At 35.2% G+C, this 24,524-nt stretch overlaps 1 protein-coding gene across 10 annotated transcripts in view; it reads left to right on the forward strand.

The window, feature by feature from the left end:
• LOC145255614 (pleckstrin homology domain-containing family H member 2-like) overlaps positions 1–24,524 on the forward strand; it is a 1,732,783-nt gene that overhangs the window by 798,173 nt on the left and 910,086 nt on the right. For 2 of the 10 annotated variants that reach the window (XM_080114126.1, XM_080114127.1), the window contains one exon: positions 24,099–24,109. The exons of the other annotated variants lie outside the window; for them this stretch is intronic. In XM_080114126.1, coding sequence (XP_079970252.1) covers positions 24,099–24,109 — 11 coding nt within the window. The remainder of the gene's footprint in view (positions 1–24,098; positions 24,110–24,524) is intronic. 10 annotated transcript variants of the gene reach the window in all.

The raw sequence follows: 24,524 nt of genomic DNA on the forward strand, positions 1-24,524 counted from the left end.
GTCTTCCGTTTTCCTGGTTTCCGACTGACTACAATATGGTTGTCTTCAAGTCTAACATAAACAAGTTCTTGATGAGCCGTTCTATATAAGTTAACAAATTTACCGAATTGATTACTATATTGTCCAATTTCTACTGTACACTCTTTGACCCTTATCTTCGAGTGGCCTCTTGGCCTTGATAATGTGGTGATGCCTGTGTAAAAAAAAAAAAAAAAAGAGACGAAACGTTGATGAACACATAATAATATTTAAATATCTTACTCCCCCACCGGAACCCCTTTTTAATTTTTTTTTTTTCTAAATTCTTTTTGGATAACGACTTCTGCACATTTTGATAGAACGTAATTTGTCACGACTAAAATAAATAGTACTAGGTGGCTGGGAAGAGGGAGAATAATCGCCTATTCCTCGGAAACTTAATTAATTACACCTTTTTTTGCTTCATATCCCCTAAAGATAAACCTACATCGCCCCCCCCCCTCATTATCATCCTCATCGCCCGTTTAACGTCCGTTCAACATCCGTAGAAGTTAGGCATTCGGCGTTTACTTTCCCAAAGAACCCCCCCCCCTCCACTCTCTCGGTCCACATCTTTATTTATTCCACGTGCATCTGAATAGGGAGCCACATGTGCCCTCCCCGTCTCTCGGGTTATTTTCAAAACCAACATTGCGGGGGTGTATATGTGCGGAATATAACGGACGGAGGGCCAAAAACGCAATGATGTCATGTGATTGCCAGAAAAGAACACTCGACTCCTGCTAAGAGGAAGACTAGTTGTTCGTAAACATTCCGCTTTTCTTTCATCGCTCAAAAAGAAAAGTTCAGATGGTCCAATTAACTTGTTACCAGTGTTACAACATACTAGCAAAATAAAGCTTTTTTTTTTTAACTGATGTACTTTTTTTATTTTTTATTTTTTTACAAAGGAATCACCACTTATCAAGATCCGGAAGCCACTCGAGGATAAGGGTTAATGTGTATACATTAGTCAATGTGATTATAGCGTTTTTAACATCGGTATTGGGATTTTTGTAAGTTGGATTATATAGGGGTAAGGCTCATCAAAAACTAGTTTACATTGGACTTGAAGACAATCAGATTGTAGTCACCTGGGAAGCAGGTCAACGGAAGAGAGTTCATCAGGTGTGCAATTCTAAGAAAGAAGCTCTGCTCATGGAATCTACGTTTAGGTTTAGGCACAGATAAAGAGTGCGGGAAACTATTGGTGGTGGTTCTGGCTAGACGAGTGTTTTTTCGTGAAAGTTTGTCGAGGGGCGACCATAGATTGAAGCTCAGACGAGCACCTGCCATGGAAATAACGATAAAGCAGAGACAGACTCGCAACGTCTCTTCTGTGGGAAAGAGGCTGCAAGGAAGAGAAAATGGCATCCTCCCAGCACGTCATATCCTGCCACGTTATCCTAATTTCAATCTTTTAACTTCTAAATGGAGTTCTTCGTTTTTTGCTTGATTTTAACATTGGGTACAAAAGTTTTGATTTTAATCTTACCTTTATATAAGCGGTGCCTTCAATAAGTTTCTGCGCATTTAAAATTGTCATAGACTCTTAAAAATTTAGTATGTTATCGCTATATATCTTATAAGATTACTGACCAATGTTTATGATTTCAAATTCAAACGAATAGCTACAGTAGGAATAGGAATACACCCTACTAAAGCCTGATTGTCACAGCTGGTGAATTTCAAAAGTGTAATTGGGACACAAGGACACTTTAAAGAACGATATGCAATAAAATTCTGTTTTAAACTTGGAAAAAATGTCATAGAAACGTATGGAATGCTTCAGACTGCTTTTGGACCATCTTGCATAAATCGAGCATAAGTTTTTTTTTAGTAGCATAAGAGATTCAAAGAAGGCAGGAAGTCTGTGAGAGAGGATGGGCGGTGTGGGAGGAGTAAGGAAGTCAGAACACCAGAGTTGATTGGTTAAATAAAGAATTTCATGGATAAGGACCGTTGTGTGTCTATAGAGACAATAAGCGCACAGTTTGATGTCAGTGTGGGAACTGTACAAACAATTATACACAAGGAAGATGCGGAAGATTTGCGCAAAGTTTGTCCCAAGGGTGCAGTCCTCAACAATATCCTTGTCACAGAATATTTGACCAATATGAGCATCAAGACAGTACTTACCCTCCCTATAGTTCTGTGACTTTTGCTTATTTCCTAAGCTCAAGGAAAACCTTAGAGGTAGTCGTTATGAGACAATTGAGAGGATGAAAGAGGCTGAGACGAGTGCATTGCAACTGGGGGAGATTACTTCAAAGGGGACTAGAGTTTCATGTGTTTGCTGTTTAAAGTGCCTAGAGTTTGCTGTTTAAAGGGGACTAGAGTTTCATGTGTTTGCAGTTTAAAGTGCCTATAAGAAAAAAGTCTGGAAACTTATTGAAGACACCTCATATATTTTTTTAAAAAGCAGGCTTATTTTAACAAAGACCAAAAGCTACTCGAGTATAAGCATTAATGCGATTGTTTGTTGGATGATAACCGATATTCTGAAAAGATTGGAAATTATGGGTAGGATGGTCAGAATTTAAAGATGTAATTTTTTTTATATAATAACGAGTCACAACATATAAAAGCAAAAAGGTCACTCAAGGTTAACAGTCAATGAGATTGTCAGATGATGAAGAACAATATGATGAGAGGATTTGTGGTATGGGCAGGATTTGATTATTTAAAGAGACGGCTCGACAAGTATATGTTAATATTGGACATGAAAAAGTGACATGTTGTAGGCAACTGAGAAGTTGGTCTGCGGTAATGTGTTGCACAGATTGGAAATTCTTGGAAAGTAACTCTATTCATGGAAGTTGTGTTTGGATTTAAGCACACAGAGCAGAGGTTCCCAACGGAAGGTAACTGTACCCCTAGGGAGTAAAAAATATATAGTTGAGGGTAGATTGAATGAAGAAGGTAATGTCTGTGCGGAATGGTGTCAAAACAGAACATATATTACATTACACCCTTAAAATTGAAAATTAAAGGATAATATAGTAGTATACTTAATAGAAGTAATAATCGATTTCTACCCCTAGGGTGTAAAAAGATTATATAGTCGGAGGTAAGTGATTGAAGTACTTTATAATTTAAAAATAATTATTTCTTTTCAGATTGTGTCATGTCTAAGAAATGTAATAGGAATTCAACTCTCTTGTTTTCAGTGAAACAACAGACATTTATTTACAGATACTTCCCAGAATAACGCCTTGTCTCTTATTCAAAAGTCTTCTCATACTTCAATGTAATTAACAAGAATCTGCCTTGTCAAACACATGGTACTCCGTTCCTGTACCTTCATGTTTAACATGCGTTTTTTTTCCTGTCACTCTCTGGCTACATTGTAACACTTCTATCTCTTCCGTCTCTGATGTGATACCCGTAATAATAGATTTCTACCCCTAGGGTGTAAGAAAAATTATATAGTCGGGGGTAAATAATTGAAATAGCTGATAATTTAAAATAATTATTTCTTTTCAGTTTGTGTCATGTTTAAGAAACGTACATACCTGGATTCATATGTCTAACATGGCTTTGGCGTCGTTGTTGTGGATGATGCAGAGGAGCCTCCGTGTATGCTGTGCTTAAAATTTCTTGGAAATGGGTCACCGTAACCTTCATTACTGGAACAACATCTGGAAACTCTACATCCTTTCCTTGCATCCGGTGACCATGCTACATTCGAGGCAAATAGAGCTAGGTTTATGGCTACAGGAACATTGTCCCAATTTGGCTTTGTATGTGAGAAAAAAACAAACAATGTTTGCAGTTTTCTATAGTATAGCGTTGTGAATACAAAAAGGCAGAGAAACCAAATTCCTGATGAACCGCCCCCTTAAGTAAGACACTTTATCAACACTCCAATACTAACGATTACGACGATACTATCACATTGATTACTGTACACGCAATAACCCTTATCCCCAAGTGGCTTCGGAGCCTTGATAAGTGGTGACCTCCATGTAAAAAAAACTCACCTAAAAACCAATGATATAAGAGTAGCCTCGTCAGAAACAGCTCCCCGCGTAAACAAACTGATTGACACATTGAATCAGCACTGATAAGGCTTCTGATGTTTTTCTTTATTATTTTTTGTGATACTTGGCCAAGATCAAAGTGTAGTATCTGTTCCGACAGATACTGCACTTAAGATAATTTGTACCAGTCAATGGAGGGGAAACCCTCTATACTGGGACAATTATTATTTTTGGTAACCAGAGTGCCCCCTTTTTGCCTACTTTTAGGGGAGCTGGTTTTTACCTCACATTAAAAACGGCCTTGTGCCTAATTTGCTCAGTGGGGGAGCAAATAAACACCATCTGTTCTTCAGATACTGCACTTCCATTTCTTGTTCTCTTTCGGTGGAGGAGCAGTCCTTCACGACCGAGACAATTTTTATTTTTGTACCTTTTCTCCACGTTAAAAAACGACCCTGGTGTCTAACTCTGTCCCGTGGGGAGGCATTGTAAATAGGTACAAATTAACGTCATAATTTTCTATTTAGAAAAGGGTTCTCGTTTAATAGCAATAAAGACAAAGGCCAGAAACCGCCTAAAAGCCGATGATGATATGTAGGGCTATGACAAGAGAATATTCTTTTCATTATTTTGACTCTCGAGTATATATCAGTTAATATCTTATATGTTTTTATATAAAATGATATGGTTCTCGATTGATTAACTGTGTATAACTGTGTTGGATATATACTCGAGAGTCAAAACAATGATAAGAATATTCTCTTGTCATAAGCCTAATTATAAAATATGCACAAATTGTATTTAAGGAAAGAGAACAATTCAAGGGGAGACAAATAAGTTGCGCATGTTCAAGGGAGATAATTGTCATAGGTGGCGCTGTGAATCACTGGCCGGTGTAATGGCCGTTAACTAATTAGCAAGTCTAATATTCCGTTTAATTTTTTGGTTTATACTTTAAATTTTTAAGTTTAAAGAGATATTTTTGTCTGCACAACCGAATTATCATGATGGCCGGAGACAATAGAGGATCAACTTTTTCGTTCTATTATCTATAATAAATAGGGTTATTAGAAGAGAATATTCTTTTCATTATTTTGACTCTCGAGTATATATCAGTTAATATCTTGTATGTTTTTATACAGAGTGATGTGGTTCTCGATTGATTAACTGTGTCGGATATATACTCAAGAGTCAAAACAATGAAAACAATATTCTCTTGTCATAGCCCTAATTATATGAGAGTAGCCTTGTCAAAAACAGCTCCTCGCATAAACAAACTGATTGGCTCAATGACTCAGTAGTGTTTCCACTGATAATGTTTCTTGTATTTTTTGTTCATTACTTTCTATTTAGAAAACGTTTGATTTTCTTTATTTTTGTGATACGAATGTATAATGCGATTTTTTAATACGAAACCTTATGTACTAAACAATAAAAACGGCTATTTTTGACCTTCTTGTTTTTCTGTCGCTTTATGATGGATATATATATATATATATATATATATATATTTGTATGGGAGTAAGGGGTGAATGAAGAAATACATAAAGTCGAGGGGGCCGATGATGGAGGAAAGGTTAGGAATGGCTGAAATAGAGGATGAAAAGAAAGTACTTGGCAGTGGTTATAGCTAGACGGGATTTTGGAGTGAATGTTTTATACTGTGAAGGGGGTGGAGAACCAGAGATTGGAGCACTAATGATGAAATGTCACCGAAAGTGCAACTTTTAGTCTCACGCATGTGGATGTTTTTTTGTTTTTTTTATACAAATGAGTCATCAAGGCTAAGAGCCACTCCAGGGTAAAGGAAAATGAAAAAAAGAAAGAAAAAGAAAACTATTATAATAGTTTAAGAATTCTCCAAAACATTAGTTATTACGTGTAGAGAGTAGTGTTTGAAGGCTATATCAATGTAGTTTGTAGGAAACACCGTGGACACGTGTTAGCATATAAAAGAATAATGTATACAGGGGAACTAATTCAAGCCACATGAAAAGTGATCTCGCTTAAACCATTCCCTTTACCCAAACCGGATATTACACGACACTAATACAGCAGTTATTAATACTCCTAAAAATACTTTAAGCACAATTAATCATTTATGTACATAAAAAAACTACAATAATTCCTAACAATACTTAATATTCATCACAACTGGTACCCTGGAAATTGATTTGACAGCAAGACTGCAACATTTTAAAAATAATAAAACAGACAAAGGAAAGCCTCTCTGAACAGTTGTACACGTTTCTTTTTAATTTCCCTCTTGAAGAAGAGATTCTACTCTCGAAAATTAGTGACATCAACACCTACCATTTTGTACGACACATTATGTTGGTTGATAAACGAAACATAATAGAAAATTCCTTCTTACATTATCATTATTCTTTTATAAGCTAACTCGTCTCCATGGTGTTTTCTACAAATTGCATTGATTTGCACCTAATGTTTTACTCATCTTCACCCCCAAACAAAGCATATTGCCACTTGGACGTAAGGCGTCAGTAATTGGGGCCATACCTATAAAAGATTAAGATGTTTGTTTACGTTGCATTTGAACTTCTGCATATCAGTACAATTTAGGGAGCAGGCAGCAGGAAGAGAATTCCAAATTCTAGTTGTTCTAGGGAAGAATCTATTTGAGTAGAAAACTTTCTGACATTTAGGGACCTCAATACTGAAGGGGTGTGATTTTGTTGCTAAGTGGGTTTGTCAGGGTTATGTACGTCAAGGGAGCACTAGTGCAATGAGTTCATCAGAGCAAATTCCATTAAAATACTTGTAAAACAGACGCAGTGATGCAACATTGTGGCGATGGAACAGGGGTTGGAGCCAAGTAGACAAAGTGGGGTCTATTAGATTGCAGACCCTTTTTTGGACCCTATCCAAGAGGCAGAGACTAGTGATAGATGCACCAGACCAGATGTGGCAACAATACTCCATATATGGGTGACTTGTGGCCTTATAGATGTACAAGATATTCTCAGGTGTGAGCACTTGTCTAGCACGTTAGAGGGAGCCCACCTTCCTTGCAACAGCCTTCGTAATGTCCTCGATGTAGTTATTCTAGTTCATATTTCCTGTGAATGTTAAGCCGAGGAGTTTGAAGGAAGAATATATATGGAAATCGGTGGTTGGCGAGGTTTGTTATCATTATTAAAGGCAAGTCACCCTAACCCTAACTTAATCTCACTAGCATTAAATATCCCCATCCATTTACATCCCCATTCACCTATGATCTGGATGTCATTTTCTAATAATTCAGCCGTTCTCTTGGATTTGTGTCCATCATTCTTCCATCATGCATGTTATAGAACGTTGTATCATCAGCAAATATACCCATCTCAGACACAATATCATCTGGGAGGTCATTGATGAATTACAGGAATACTAGTGGTCCAAGGCTCGACGCCTGAGGCACTCCCGCATTAGCGTTATACCGCTTGGATGAACGTCCATCAAATTATAACCATAAGAATAAAAAAGAGAATAAAATTTTCACTATAAGTAGAGCATCCAGCTGTATCTGCGTAAACTGAGAATTTTTATGATGGACATTCAATTCCAACTTCAAAGCTATTGCAAGCGTATAGAGGTTGGATAAACAACCCTCTGATTGGTTGATTGTTTTGGTTTTACGGCATATCAACCCTTTTCAGGTTATTTAATGCCAAATCCAAAGATTTTGAAGAAAATTTTTTTAATAGAATATATTTGTTGTTTTCACGTCAGTTTCTATTTAACCCATAGTTGGAACCCTGGGGGTGGACCTGGGAGAAATGGCAATTAAAGGGTGGCTCCACACTCCCTAAAGCCCGCTAGCTGGGGCCTCACCACTGGATATAGTTTAAGGTCATATCCAGGACCACATCCCTCTGAATAATATTGCATTTATCAAATAGTGTTTATCAAATAGTGTTTATCAAATAGTGTTTATCAAATGGTGTTTATCAAATAGTGTTTATCAAATAGTGTTTATCAAATAGTGTTTATCAAATGGTGTTTATCAAATGGTGTTTATCAAATAGTGTTTATCAAATGGTGTTTATCAAATAGTTTTTATCAAATGGTGTTTATCAAATGGTGTTTATCAAATAGTGTTTATCAAATGATGTTTATCAAATAGTGTTTATCAAATGGTGTTTATTAAATAGTGTTTATCAAATAGTGTTTATCAAATGGTGTTTATCAAATAGTGTTTATGAAATAGTGTTTATCAAATGGTGTTTATCAAATGGTGTTTATCAAATGGTGTTTATCAAATGGTGTTTATCAAATGGTGTTTATCAAATAGTATTCAATTAAAAGACTTGAAGGAATTTTTCATAAATCATTGTGATGATTATTGGTTGTAATGTTGAAAGAAGAAACTTCCCCTACTTAATTTGTAGAAAGAGAGTCGGTTGCAATTGAAATTTTTGTGGTTCTTGCAAACATCGTGCATGCAAGAAGTGCATCAGAATTATAGATTGAGAGAAAATAACCAGTTTATATGCAAGACGGGTAAAAAAATGGAGATGGATGAGAACTGAAATGTGGAGAAATTTATCTGGATGACGAAGCTATTGAGGTTGATAATATCATTGGAACATAGGATGGAGCAGTTCTAGCGTGATTGCCCAACTTAGGAACTTGTGTAACGTAATCATTACGTGTCAACTCTTGAGACCCATACGTTTTATGCAGACAGTCACAAGGAAACAAAGATAAGGAAAGAATTTAAGTCACTTTTTTTTTTTGTAAGTGGAAAAACAGACATTTATTTACAAGTACTTTCAGAATAACGCCTTTTTCCTATTTACTAGCCTCCCAAAAGAGTGTAGAGTTAGACACAAGGTCGGTTTTTAATGTGGAAAATATCTATCTCTCCAAAAAGCGGTACTCTGGATAGGAAAAAAAAAGGAATTGTGTCAGTCATGAAAGATTTCTCCAATTACCAACGAAAGAAAAGGTGAAGTGTAGTGTCAGAACTCCTTGTTTCTTTGTAGAAAAATCTTCTCATACTCCAATGTGCTTAACAAGACTCTGCTGTGTTGAACACGACATACTCTGTCTTTGGCCGGTCATTTTTGGACCCGTCTTTCCCTGTTGCTTGCGGGCCACGTGTGTAACGCATTTATTTCCACTCTCTCGTGTCTCGAATCGGCTACATCTCGAATGCCTTTTGAATACCTGCTTCTCTGAACACGTGTCTTTTTTTATCTCTGCTGTCACATTGTGCAGCCAGCTTGGTCATTTGCATATGACTGTTGCTGCTGCTAACATCCGTGCATTTGCGTTCTTTTACATGTGATGTGTATGTGTCAATGAATGTGGACGTGTCGCATGACATGAATGATCTATAGCTTCCTCATCATCCTCGTGTCCGCCACTGCCATGGTCCACCCTCACCATAGCATTCGCTGCAACTTCTTCCGCCTCAGTAGCCGCTGTTGCTCTGCCTTTGGCTGCATGTGCCTACTTCCTTCGGTGAATATTGTGAGATAACCAGCTGCACGACCAATCACTGCGCAACCAATTTATCCTCCAGATTAGGGAGAAATGCCGCCACTCTCTGCCGCTGTTGAATGGAGCAGGCAAGAGTGAATGGAATAAGTTCAAAGACCTTCTGCCATTACTAATCAGCAGAGCGTTATCACTGTTGATCAAGAGAAGAGTCTACCGGATGTATGTACGTAATGCAATGATTTATGGAGGTGAAATTTGGCTAGTCATGGTTGACGACATGTATTTTAAAAAAAGAAGATATGAAACTGATAATATTGATGTGTAATGCAAGTTTTTGAGACAAGCTTAGATCTGATGATCTCACAGGAAGATTAAATGTAGATAATTATAAAGAAATATGTGCAGAACAGGAGACTTTGTTGGTATGGCCATGTTGAAAGAATAAATGAGAGTTCTTATGCTAGTAGATCTAAAGCAGTTAAAGAGGTTCAGTTTAAAGGGAAACGCCAAAGAAAAACATGAAAGGAATTGTTAAGGATGATCTTGAGAGAAAGAAGGATAAATAAAGACCTGGTCAGAGATAGGTTAGTTCCTGCAAGATTCTACATACTCGTTTGTTGTTAAATGAGGATATTGCAAAGGCTGCTGCAAAGAAGGTGGGCTCCCCATAGCATGTTAGAAAATTACTCACACCTGAAAGCAGCCTATATCTTTATAAAACCACAGTTCGTCAATACACAGAGTAGTGTTGCCATATCTGAGCTGGTGTATCTACCACTGGTCTACCACTATTAGACAGAGCCCAAAAGAGTCGCTAATCTAATAGGTCTCACACTATCAACCAAGCTCCAACCTCTGTCCCATCTCTGCAATGTTGCATCCTTGTGCCTGTTTTACAAGTGTTTTGATGGAATTTGCTCTGATGAACTCCTTGCACTTATGCCCCCTCGACATACATACCCCTGACAAACCTGTTTAGCAACAAAATCCCACATCTTCACTGTAGAGGTCCTTAGATGCTGAAAAGCCTTCACCTCTAATCGTTTTTTGCCTTAGACTACTAGACTTTGGAATTCCCTCCCTGTTTCCTGCTATCCTGAGTGTGACTGACATGCGGAAGTTAAATATAATCTCGCTTATCTCCTTGCATAGTCCCCTATAAACATGGTCCCCTATAAACATAGTTCCCTATAAACATGGTTCCCTATAAACAGAGTTCACTATAAACATAGTCCCCTATAAACATGGTTTCCTATAAACATGGTCCCCTATAAACATGGTCCCCTATGAACATAGTTCACTATAAACATAGTTCACTATAAACATGGTCCCCTATAAACATGGTCCCCTTTAAACATGGTCCCCTTTAAACATGGTCTCCTATAAACATAGTTCCCTATAAACATGGTTCCCTATGAACATAGTTCACTATAAACATGGTCTCCTATAAACATAGTTCCCTATAAACATGGTCTCCTATGAACATAGTTCCCTATAAACATGGTTCCCTATAAACATGGTTTCCTATGAACATAGTTCACTATAAACATGGTCCCCTATAAACATGGTCTCCTATGAACATAGTTCCCTATAAACATAGTTTCCTATAAACATGGTTTCCTATGAATATAGTTCACTATAAACATGGTCCCCTATAAACATGGTCTCCTATGAACATAGTTCACTATAAACATAGTCCCCTATAAACATAGTCCCCTATAAACATGGTCCCCTATAAACATGGTCTCCTATAAACATAGTTCCCTATAAACATGGTTTCCTATAAACATGGTCCCCTATAAACATGGTTTCCTATGAATATAGTTCACTATAAACATGGTCTCCTATGAACATAGTTCACTATAAACATAGTCCCCTATAAACATAGTCCCCTATAAACATGGTCCCCTATAAACATGGTCCCCTATAAACATGGTCTCCTATAAACATAGTTCCCTATAAACATGGTTTCCTATAAACATGGTCCCCTATAAACATGGTTTCCCATGAACATGGTCCCAAATAGTAACCACTTACGTCCAAGTGGGAAGATGGGATGAAGAGTAAAAATGTATTTATAAAAATAAAAGATGCAGAGTCATCAAAACATTCTTTTTGTCTAGCAAAAGAGATTGCCTGAGGTTGCATGTGTTGGTAGATTTACAATTGTTAGCACAATTTCATGAATGGTAAAATTGGCCACCTTTAAGCAGTCGGAATCGTTATTATTGGATTGTTCCGTTGAGACAAAAAGTGCAATGGACGCCACGTCGCTGGCACCAACAGCGGAATGATAAGAATGGTCTGTTTGTTATTCATTATTAAGAGAATGACAGATGGAAAAATAAATATGGAAATAAGAGCAGAGAGAGAGAGGGGGGGGCAGAATATATGCGAGAGAGGTGGAGAAAGAAAGAGAGTGAAAGTAAAACCAAGATTGATTTAGTTGTTCTGTTGTACGGCATATCAACCCTTTTTTGCATTATTTAATGCCAAACCCGGTCATTGGCAAAAGATTTTATGCTTCACGCATAAGCAACGTTGATTATGCTGAAGTTAAGCAACGTTGAGTCTGGTCAGTACTAAAATGGGTGACCATTTGGAATTTCCAGTTGCTGTCTGTGCTCTCCGCTTATCTCTGCATTGTCATCCTGGACTTCTCCTTGCTACTGGACTCGAGCAGTGCTGATTCAGAAGAGGCGTGGTTGGGCAGTATGCAACCCTTGCATCACAGTTACATGCACAACTACCCTTACAGGGGGTATCCATTGTCTCTCGAGACTGAACAGAGGAAACTTGTTTCATGCTTCAAGGTGTTTGTATCTTCAACTTTTTATTTATGGGTTTTGTTTGTCTTTATATTTTTCTTCATTAATTCGTAATTAATTAGTTTGTTTGTCTTGTAGTGGATTTCTGTTTCCGTTCCCAGTTCTACAGAACATGATTGAGTTTTGCAAAGGGAAAAGGTTATTATATGATTGTTTGGTGGATCAGGAAGCCAGTAGGGAAGGAAAAACAAAAAAGATGGGAGAAGGAATTTTTTTTTTTTTTGGCTTTGCAGAACATGACTGAGTTTTGCAAAGAGTTAATAAAACAAAAACAACATTGTTTCAATGTACGGTGCATTTGAGTCAGGATGCCAATATCTTCAGACAGCCTGATTTGGAAGCACCAGAAAACAAAGATAAAGCAAGAATTAGTGTAACAGAGCACGGATACACATATATATAGCAGCAGCAGCAGCAGCCAATATATGCAAATGACCGAGTCGTGTGAGAAGTGACGTCACAGCTAGGAACAAGGAGAAAAAAGATTCTAAAAAAAGAAAAACATGGCCAGAGAGAGACAGGACAGAAATAGAATGTGTTACACACATGGCAGAGAACAACAGGGAAAGACATATCCTAAACATGGCCGGACAAAGACAGAGTACCTCGTTTTCGACATGGCGGAGTCTTGTTAAGCACATTGGACTCTAAGAAGACTTTTGAACACGAAACAAGGCGTTATTCAGGAAGTACCTGTAAATAAATGTCTGTTTGTTTTTCAACTGAAAAAAAAAAGTGAGTCGAATTCTTTTCTTGTCTTTGTTTCCTTGCGACTGTCTGCATACAACGTGTGGGTCCCGAGTGTTGACATGAGACGAGAAAGCGAAAGATGGCAAGAAAGATAGAGAGAAGAAAAGGTATGAAAACGAATAGAAAAAAAGAGAGAAGAAAAGGTATGAAAACGAATAGAAAAAAATTTAAACGGAGAGAGGGTGAGAGAGAAAGTGAAAGGGAGAAAATCGATAAGGAGAGGGGGAGAGAGCGGGGGGAGGAGAAAAAAAGAGAGACAAGAAAATAAGAAAAGGAAAAAAGAATTTTTAAATGACTTCACTGCAATCACCGGGTGGGTCCAGCTTGTCGATACATCAAAGCTCTGCAGGTGAAATTATTGTTTGATTTTTATGGTTGCATAATTTTAGAGCTTTAACTTTTATATTTATTTTGAATATTTACACGAGAGAGAAATGAACAGATGCGGGTAACCATTTTTTTTTATTTCCCTACTCCACCTTCTCCTCGTGATCTTAAAAGATCTTCCATCTGCCTGCTGTTGTTTTCCCATTTTTAGGCATTTTTAGAAATTCTGCGATTACTACCTGTGAAAAATTCATATATATATATATATATATATATATATATATATATATATGTATATATATATATATATATATTAGTGGCGGGATGATTCCAAAATATTTCCCAATTCCGATACAATTACCGATTCTGTACTAAATTGCCGATTCTTATACAATTACCAATTCTGATTCTTTGTAAATCTCTAAATATTTAACTATTAAATTGTTATTTTGTTCTGATTACTGTAAAAAGACATCTCAAATGTGCATATATTTTCTCGAACGTAAAAACACACTTGTGAGGAAATGATCTAGAGACTTTAGTCTTACTGAAAGTTTAAATCAACAAATGTTTATTATTTTATTATTACTACAAGCAGTGGAAGATGTTTCTTAAACCAAAATCAAACAAAAATGATAATTTAAAGAATCAGTTCTGGCATCGGAAAATAGGCTCACATTTTTCCCATTCCGATATCCCCCAAACCTCCGATTTTTCCGATCCCGATTAATCGTCCTAAAACTAATATATATATATATATATATATATATATATATATATATATAACTACTTCATTTATTCGCATAAATTTAATATACGAAAGTATAGATTTATGCATAAACTTTAAGTATTTACTCCAAAAGTGCTCAATACGTAGGTAGAGCTAGTTAGTAATTTATAAAATATATATGGCGATTAAGCTACACTGAATATTCTGCGTTTCATCCAACTATAGGATTCGTCAGGCTTATGCGCATAAGCCTGACGAATCCTATAGTTGGATGAAACGCAGAATATTCAGTGTAGCTTAATCGCCATATATATTTTATAAATTACTATATATATATATATATATATATATATATATATAATATTCTTTTTTTACTGCTTTTTTTTTTTTAAGTCATAAAGAGCTACTAATAGGACCAGATTTGCAGGGATTCTATTAATGGAGTTGAGCAGCGAGATGTCTGTTAACATTATACCTGAACTTCCCATCTTCATAGTTGTTGTTGTTGCTTCACCATGTCTCGGTCCTCTGACCTTCTTCAGGTGATTAGTTGTGATGGGATAGGAACGCTGAGTCTTGTAACTTATCTGAATTAATTACTGTCTTCCATGGTTGTCGTTTCACCATGTTTTGGCCAACTAATCCTCTGGCCTGCTTGGGTAGGATTGAAATCGTGGCGCTTATATCAACAGAAACTCTCTTCTAAGGGAGATAACCAGCATTGACAAAGCAAAAATAAGCATATTTTCCAACGTATATGGGAGGATGAAATGGCCGCAACGTGGCTTTTTATTGTTTTTTTTTTTGAATAATGAGAAAAAAAAGATAAAAATGAATAAAAACAACCAAAAAATTATATAAAAAAGAAGAATGAAAAAAAAAAAAAAAATGTGAACAATATCTTTGTGTTTGAAGTTTATATTTTTTTTAAATGGGGCTTGATAATTATTTTTTGTATTTTTTGGATTGTTTGGACTATTGTTCTCATCTTGGTTGTTTCTTCCACAACGTTTCGGCCGATGTAACCTCCGTCCGTCTCCAGATGCATTCACATTGGATTTTATTGGTGAATGGTGAAAAAGTTTTGTTTTTTTTCACCAATAACATTCAGTGTAAATGCACCTGAAGACGGTCGGAAGTTACATCAGCCGAAACGTTGTGGAAAAAAAAAAAACAATCAAAATGAGAACAAACAATTCTAATAATACGAAAAATGTCTTAAAGTATTCGCTTGCATGTGAACGAATGAAAATAGAAATCAAAAGAGAATGTTTCTCATAAAGTAGGTTTTCTTATACGGTTCTAAACATTTTTATTACATCTGATGCCACTTTATATCTCTACAAATATACTATCAGATAATGTATAAAGTATTGTTGTCATATTTGGTGAATCTCTGCCCCATTATAGTTGTTAGAGAGGCAATGGTGTAGCAGTGAAATGTGCGGGGGATTATGGGAAGGATAGTTGTTGCTCATGCAGCAGTTCCTCCCTCGCCACAAAGCCAGAGGATCCAAAGGAAAGACAGTCAATGTAGCTTGGCTCTAACTGCACCACAGGAGTTATCAGTGATGACAATATAAAGTCAGGCAACCTTTTTTTTTTTCTTTTTTTTACATGGTAGTCACCACTTATCAAGGTCTGGAAGCCACTCGGGGATAAGGGTTATTGCGTGTACAGTAATCAAGGGAATAATATCGTAGTAATCGTTTGTAATGGAGATCTGATAAAGTGTCTTACTTAGGGGGGGGCGGTTTATCAGGAATTTGTTTATGTTGGACTTGAAGACATCCAAGTTGTAGTCAGGTGGGAAACAGACAAATTGAAGAGAGTTCCACAGGTGTGCACTTCTAAGAAAGAATTTTTGTTCATGGAATCTACGTTTTGATTTAGGCACAGATAAAGAGTGGGGAAAATTATTGACGGTGGTTTCAGCTAGCCGGGTGTTTTTCGTGAAAGATTGGCGAGGGGGGATCAGAGATTGGAGCTCAGACATCTCCACATTTTCTGTTGGAGTTTTCTACCTTAGCCTTTTCCCTTATGAGGTAATCCTGCAAGGCAGCAGAGGCTCTGAATCAGAGTTACCTTCTCCTAAGTGAGCTACCATCCAAAGTTGACGAGCCCTACCTGCCTGAAGTGACTGGTTTTTAAGCACCAGCGGAACACATTCCTAATGAACCGCCCCTTAAGTAAATACTTCATCAAATCTCCACACTAACGTAATGTACTTGCAATAACCCTTATCCCTGAGTGGCTTCCGGGCCTTGATAAGTGGTGATCACTGAAAAAAAAAAAAAACACCTTTGCCCTTTCTCCAAGTTAGTATAAACAATTTCACCAGGATTAGTAGCTAAACCATACAAGAAGACCAGGAGCTGGACTTGGTTGTCATAGACTATTTGAGATGCACTCCATGAGGGCATTTTCTCAGGGAGAGGAAGATTATCCTCACTACCACTCTGAGTTGTGGCATCCTTTGAAATCTATAATAACTATGAGAAGGCCAGGAACTGGACGGTTATCAGAGGCTATTTGAGACACACACCCATTGCAGACTTCTGGGTATGGTGTAGAAACGTATCTGCTATTTAATTGGACCCACCCTTTCTTCCTCTCTGTGAACTTTATCTCATAGACGTGATGTTGTTAGTCTCAGTCTTTTCTCCTTCTCCCCTCGCCAAACTTTCACAAAAAACACTCATCCAGCCAAAACCACTATCAACAATTTCCCACACTCTTTATCTGTGCCTAAATCAAAACGTAGATTCCATGAACAAAGCTTCTTTCTTAGAACTGCACGCCTGTGGAATTGTCTTCCGTTTTCCTGCTTTCCAGCTGACTACAATCTGATTATCTTCAAGTCCAATGTAAACAAGTTCTTGATGAACCGTTCCCCTTAAGTAATCCAATTTACAAAATTCTCACTACTTATGTTTACTACGTCATAATCACATTGACTAATGTATACCCATTAACCATTATCCTCGAGTGGCCTCCAGGCTTTGATAAGTGGTGATTCCTATGTAAACAAACAAACAAAACAAAAAAGAACGACTTTACACACCAGAGAGAGAATTACTAAAATCATCTCAAACGTTGAACCAGGCAATCGTATTTTTTTTTTCCTTTCATCAAAAACATTGTTCATAGAAAATACGAAGTAAGGGTTTGGTTTGGTTGTTTTACGGCATATCAACCTTTTTCAGTTTATTCAATGCTGAATCCAGTTATTTTGGAAATAGTATTCATGTTGCATCCGGTTATTTTATAGAAGGTTTTTATTTTGCAAACTTTTTGTATCTTCAATCGCTAATTTGTAGTGCTTGGTTTGGTTGTTTTATAATGGATTTTATCGTATTTGTTCCTTGACCTGCAGAACATGAATGAGTTTTGCAATGGAAGAGGGATAAAGGTTACCGTATCAATGTTAGGAGACCAGTCAGGAAGTGTGAGAGATAGAAAGGGGAAGAGGGAAAAGTTGGATTGTTGTTTTTGGTTTTGCAGAACATAATTAAGTTTTGCAAAAGGAAGTAAAAAAACAAAAAGCATCAATGTTAGGTGCATTTCGTCTCAGGAAGCCAATATCTTCAGACAGCCTAATCTGCTAGCATGTAAGGTGAAGTAAATTTTTTTTGTGTCTTTCCGCAAACCCTATACCTTTTTCAACTTTTTCTCTTTTTGTTTGTTATATATGTAAGTGACTGTAAACTATCTCTAACCATATTCACCTTCTTCTCAATCATCACCACATCTTGACCAACAATCCCACTTGAACTTTCTTTTGTGTTCCTTGACGAACAACTTCCTATCCATTGTCTTTCCACCAATCCTATTTCCTATACTTTTGTTTTATCCTGATAAACTTATTGCTTTTTTTGATTTTTTTTTTTTTTTTTTTTTTTTTGTTGCACATTGTCCTCTTTCGGATTTTTTTTCCCTAACATTTGGGGTGGGGACAACGTCACTAGTATCTTATTGGAGGCGATATGTCTGACGTCACTTCCGCCGTATGGCTTTGTAAACAAAGAAGTGCGTCTCTTAACGAAAGCCAAATTCCATGTTCTGAATATTCTTTTCTCTCGATCATACTAGCTACACTGTACCCTCTACTTTGAGCCGAACTAATTCTAACAAAGACTGAAAAGAAAAACGAACAAAGATCGAAAAATAAAACATAACTTTTTAACCTCCAAGGATGGAATACTGTTGCCACATCTGGGCAGGAGCTGCTAAAAACAGCCTATCCTGCCTTGACAGAGTACAAAATAGACTTTGTGGCTTAGTGGGGTATGTCATTTTCTCTTCCCTACAACCTCTCTCCCACAGCCTGTCTCTGTTTTATCATTATTTTCATGGCAAGTGCTCGTCTGAGCTCCAATCTCTGATCCCCCCTCGCGAATCTTTCATGAGAAACACTCGGATAGCTTAAACCACTGTCAATAATTTTCCACACTCTTTACCTGTGCCTAAATCAAAACGTAGATTCCATGAACAAAGCTTCTTTCTTAGAACACACGCCTGTGGAACTCTGTTCCGTTTGCTTGTTTCCCACCTGACTCCAACTTGGATGTCTTCAAGTCCAACATAAACAAATTCCTGATGAACCGCCACCTTAAGTAATACACTTTATCAAATCTCCAATACTAATGATTACTACGATACTATCTCATTGATTACTGTACACGTAATAACCCTTATCCCCAAGTGACTTCCAGGCCTTAATAAGTGGTGACTACCATGTAAAAAAAAACAAACTATTTTTATGCTAATAAACCTATAAAAAAAGTGTAACCATTTTTTTTTTCATTTAGGTTATAATTATGCTGTGACAACAGCATATTCTTTTCATTGTTTTGACTCTCGAGTGTGTATCCGTTAATATCTCATATGTTTTTATATAGACGGATGTGGTTATCGGTTGATTAACTGTGTCGGATATATACCCGAGGGTCAAAAGAACGAAAATAATATTCTGTTGTCACAGCCCTTGTTACAATACACACTCTCTGTTAATTTAGGAAATGTTTTCTTTTGTGCAAAAGTTAATTTGATTTATGTTTATTTTTATCTTATTTTAATTTTCCAAATGAAAATAGAGATACAACATTATTAGATAAAAATATCCTCGAAACCAGAAGAAAAAAATGTGTAACCGTTTTTTGTTTTTGTTTTCATTTAGGTTTTAATGTTTTTCTTTTTCTGTAATATTATGTTTTGTTTTTTTATTGTATATTGATAACAAATCTTGTAATTTTAAGATATATATTCTAAAAATATTTCTATCTTTAATGAATTTAATCTAATATCCTCGATGCCAGAAGAAAAAATATCTTAGAAGCTAAGAAAATAATGATAGCCATTTTTGTTTTATTTGATTTACAATGTTTATTTTTATGTTAATTTGTTTTCTGTATTATTATAAAAAGTTTTTTTATTGTTTGTCAATAACGAATCTTCTCATTTTAAAGACATAAATTAAAAATTAATAATGAATATTTATGTTTATTGAATACTAGCAGATCCGCCCGGCTTTGCTCGGGCCCTATGTACTGTTCATAAGGTTATGTGCATATGTATATATTATGTGCATATGTATATATTAAAAAGTGTGACTATTTAAAGTAATGCCTTTCTGTATAATAGTCTTCCTTAACTACCATAGAGAAAAGACATGGAGACATTTGCACTTTTATAGATATACTAGCGTGGGTGCCCGGCGTTGCCCGGGTGTTTGGAGGTGTATGTTGAGTAAAAAAAAAAAAAAAAAGGTCAATTTTTTTAACTTAGACCCCTATTATGACCCCTTAATATTTATTGTTTTGGGATCAAATCAAGTTGTTAAGGTAAATCCATGTCCAAGGAATCTATATCTAAAATTTCAAGTGTTTAGATACAAAATTGTCGGGGGAGTTTGGTAGAGTTCTCAAAGGTCAACTCGTTGAACTTTGACCTCTTACAGCCAAATTTCTGGCCGAAAATCGATCACATAGATTTTCCCAAATCTCAGTTCCCTGTATATCAAAAATAGACTAAAAATTGACAGAGTTATTGCGTAGGGAAATGTACACAGACAGACACACAAATACGTTCACTTTTATAGATATATAGATTATTTATTTAATATTATTCTTGACACGGGAAAAAATATCCTCGACATAGAAGAAAAAATATCATCGACACTTGTTTCATTTAGATGAGGGGGTCTTCAAACTACAGCCCGTGGACCAACTGCAGCCTGCCAAAATCTTTAATCCGGCCTGCAGAGCGCTTGTGGAAAACGTAAAAATATTCATGAAAATTTGTAAAAATGGAAATTTGTGAAAATAATGGTTGTGGTTTTTATTTTCGTTCATAAAATGACAAGAGAATGAGGTTTTGGCTCATCTTTAAAAAACTGTATCTTCAGATCTTTTTAAGGTATTAATGATGAAATTTTGAACATATCATCATAATACGATGGAAGTTCAGTTAGCTGTATTCATGACCATCTCACTTGGTAACTTAGAGCCTAATTAGCATACTAATTAGCATATTTTAGTTTCATTTTACCGGCTTTAATTACCTATTTACAATGCCTCCCCACGGGGCAGAGTTAGACACCAGGGTCGTTAACAGCTTTAAGTGGAAGCATGATAAAAACAGTTAAGGAAAAAAAGGTAAGTAAGGCTTTAAGTGTTATTCTGATGGACGTTATCATTTGTCATTGTCATATCATGAAAAATCCAAGATGGCGTCCAGAAAATCCAAGATGGCGACCATTTTCACAAAACTAATGCAAAAAAAAGTGTAAAACACATCTGGGCATTTTTTTTTTTTTTATTTTTTTTTGGCCCGTGTAGCTTTAAAAAGGTCATTAATATGGCACCCTGTTCGAAAACTTTGTAGACTTCTGATTTAGATCAGTGGTCTTCAACCGGGGTCCATCTGGACTCCCATGATACATGTAACATACTAACAACAATACTGCAACCTCTTTTTCACAGAAGAAAGGTTGCGAGCTTGTCTCTGCTTTATCGTTATTTTCATGGCAAGTGCTCGGCTGAGCTCCATTCTATGGTCCCCCCTCGCCAAACTTTCACAAGAAACACCCATCTAGCAGAAATCACTATCAATAATTTCCTCCACTCTTTATCTGTGCCTAAACCTAAATGTAGACTCCATGAACAAAGCTTTTTTCTTAGAACTGCACGCCTGTGGAATTGTCTTCCGTTTTCCTGCTTTCCAGCTGATTACAATATGGTTGTCTTCAAGTCTAACGTAAACAAGTTTTTGATGAGCCGTTCCATATAAGTTAACAAATTCACCAAATTTCCATTACTGACGATTACTATATTGTCCAATTTCTACTGTACACTCTTTAACCCTTATCCTCGAGTGGCATCAAGTCCTTGATAACTGGTGATGCCCATGTAAAAAAAACCCCAAAAAACATTACTTTGGATTCAGTTTTCCTTCTAAATAAACTGTTGATATGTGTACTTTAATTTTATTTTTGTTAATTAAAATTAAACTATTTATTAAAAAATTTTTTAAAAATTCATCAAATAAAATAAGGTATAGAGGTTCACCAAAAAAAAAAAAAAAAAAGATTCATGAGAAAAATAAAAGGTTAAGAACCATTGATTTTTTTTTATGCTGACTTGATTTTTTTTTTTTTTTTTCTTTCTTTGGAATAATATTCTTTTTTATTATTAATTATTATTAATAATGAATCCTGTATAAGTTTTATTGTTTGTTAACGAATTTTCTTATTTTAAAGTTATGAAAAAATATGTATGTTGAATGAATTTAATTTAATTAATATTCTCGACATCAGGAGGAAACTATCCTGGATATGAGAAGAAAAATATACTTGACACCAAAAAAAAAAAAAAAATAACTGTAGTCATTGATTTTATTTGCATTATGTTTTTTTATGTTGACTTGTTTTTTTTTCTGCAATATTATATTTTCTTATTATTTATTAATAACGAATCTTGGATCTCCTGTAGCAGATGTCTCCTTGGTTTTTTATTTTCGCTTTTATCGCTCCTGTACTGCTATTTGAATTCATAGCAGCGAGCCAACATTCAGTGGACTTGTTTTTTTTTTTTTCTTCTTTCAAAAAGGTCATTAACAATATTTTTTTTAATGTTTTAACATAGTTTAAACTGATATAAATTATTGCACAATAAAAAAAAGGTAATCTCCAAAAATACCGTTAGGGCTTACAACATGGCCGCCAGAAGAGTCAACAAAAAACTGCGAATAAAATATATAAAACTCGTAATTTCTGTTTTTAAAGTGGGTTGTCAATTTTCTTTATGAAATATACTTCCAAAATAAACTATTACAGTCGTTTAAAACATAATAGAAGTATTATTTTTTATTTTTTAAAAACAATGTTTACAAAATGTCTACGAACGTGCGTAGACATTTTGTAAACATTGTTTTTAAAAAATAAAAAATAATACTTCTATTATGTTTTAAACGACTGTAATAGTTTATTTTGGAAGTATATTTCATAAAGAAAATTGACAACCCACTTTAAAAACAGAAATTACGAGTTTTATATATTTTATTCGCAGTTTTTTGTTGACTCTTCTGGCGGCCATGTTGTAAGCCCTAACGGTATTTTTGGAGATTACCAAAAAAAATTAAATTAAAACAAAAAATCATTTTCCTTATTTCGAATTATTTAATCAAGTAAAAAATTTCCATTCTTTTTCTTGATTACTAAATTAAAAAAAAAAACTTTCTTTTCATAGTATTTTTAAGTTAAATTCAGTTTTTACAATATTTTTGTGTATTAAATTGTTAGTTCCTATTTACTATGCCTCCCCACGGGACAGAGTTAGACACCAGGGTCGTTTTTTAACGTGAAAAAAAAGAACAAAAAATAAAAATTGTCTCAGTCGTGAAGGATTTCTGCTCCACCGACAGAGAACAAGAAATTGAAGTGCATTATCTGAAGAACAGGGTGTTTATTTGCTCCCCCACCGAGCAAATTAGGCAGAAGGCCGATTTTTAATGTGAGGAGTGAAGGGGAAATGGGGACCAACTCCCCGGGGAGTAGGGGAGCTGGATAGTGACAATTGGTATGAAGGGTTGCCCCTACATTGACCAAGGTCTTATATGTGGGGTCGCCCCCACATATGGTCTTTGCTTGCAGTATCTGCCGGAACAGATGGTATTTATTTGCTCCCCCACTGAGCAAATTAGGCACAAGGCCGTTTTTAATGTGAGGTAAAAACCAGCTCCCCTAAAAGTAGGCAAAAAGGGTTACCAAAAATAATAATTGTCCCAGTATAGAGGGTTTCCCCTCCATTGACTGGTACAAATTATCTTAAGTGCAGCATCTGCCGGAACAGATACTACACTTTGATCTTGTCCCGAAGGCCAATTGTTAGTTAATTTGCTAGAATAACTTTTTAAATTTAGTAATTAAATAAAAAAATGGAATTTTTACTTGATTAAATAATTCGAAATAAAAAAAAATAATTTTTTTGTCTTAATTGAATTATTTTTATTGTAATTTATATCAATTTGAAATATGTTAAGCATAAAAAAAAACAAGATTGTTAATAACCGTTTCGGTAGAAAAAAAACAAAAACAAGTCCACTGAATGTCGGACACTGCTACGAATTCAGAATAGGGGTACGTGAGCGAGAAAAGCGGAAGTAATACAAGCAACAGTAAAAAAAATCTGCTACAGGAGATCCCGAATCTTATATGTTTTGTTTAATTCTTTTAAAGATATATATTGTAAAAAAAAAAATATTTATGCTTAATGAATCTAATTTAATTAATATCCTCGACGCCAGGAGAAAAATATCCTCGACACCACAAAAAAAAAAAAAAAAAAAAAAAAAAAATGATAGTCTTTTTCTTTTATTCAGTTTATGTTTATTTGTATGTTAATTTGTTTTCTGTAATATTATTATATACAGTTTTTATACAAATCTTTTAATTTTAAAGTTATATATTTTTTTAAATTTACTTATGTTTAATGAATTTAATTTGTTTAATTAAAGCAGCCAGTCTCGTAAGTAAAAAGATTAATTATTATTACAATTATGTGTTTTTTTTTGTTTGTGGCAAAAATAGAAAAAGCTAAAAGTATATTCAAATGAAAATCTCAAAAAGCTGATCAGTGTTAATGATGATGATGATGATGATGATGATGTAACCCTGTTTTATTGGGTATATATTTTACCATTGTATATGTACATTTCATTTCATATATGAGAATACTTGGTGTATATATATATATATATATATATATATATATATATATATATATATATATATATATATATATATTAAGTAATGTGATTGATGATTTAGAATTTAAAAATCAAATTATAATCAAATTAAAAATCCGTTTCATAAGAAGGAACAACAATAAAATCAATTGTCTGTACGATCGTTTCGGAAAACTATGCTTTTTATTGTGGTAT

The sequence above is a fragment of the Euprymna scolopes genome, chromosome 31 (assembly GCF_053919585.1).
Source record: "Euprymna scolopes isolate OS-2025 chromosome 31, ASM5391958v1, whole genome shotgun sequence".
Lineage (NCBI taxonomy): Eukaryota > Metazoa > Mollusca > Cephalopoda > Sepiida > Sepiolidae > Euprymna > Euprymna scolopes.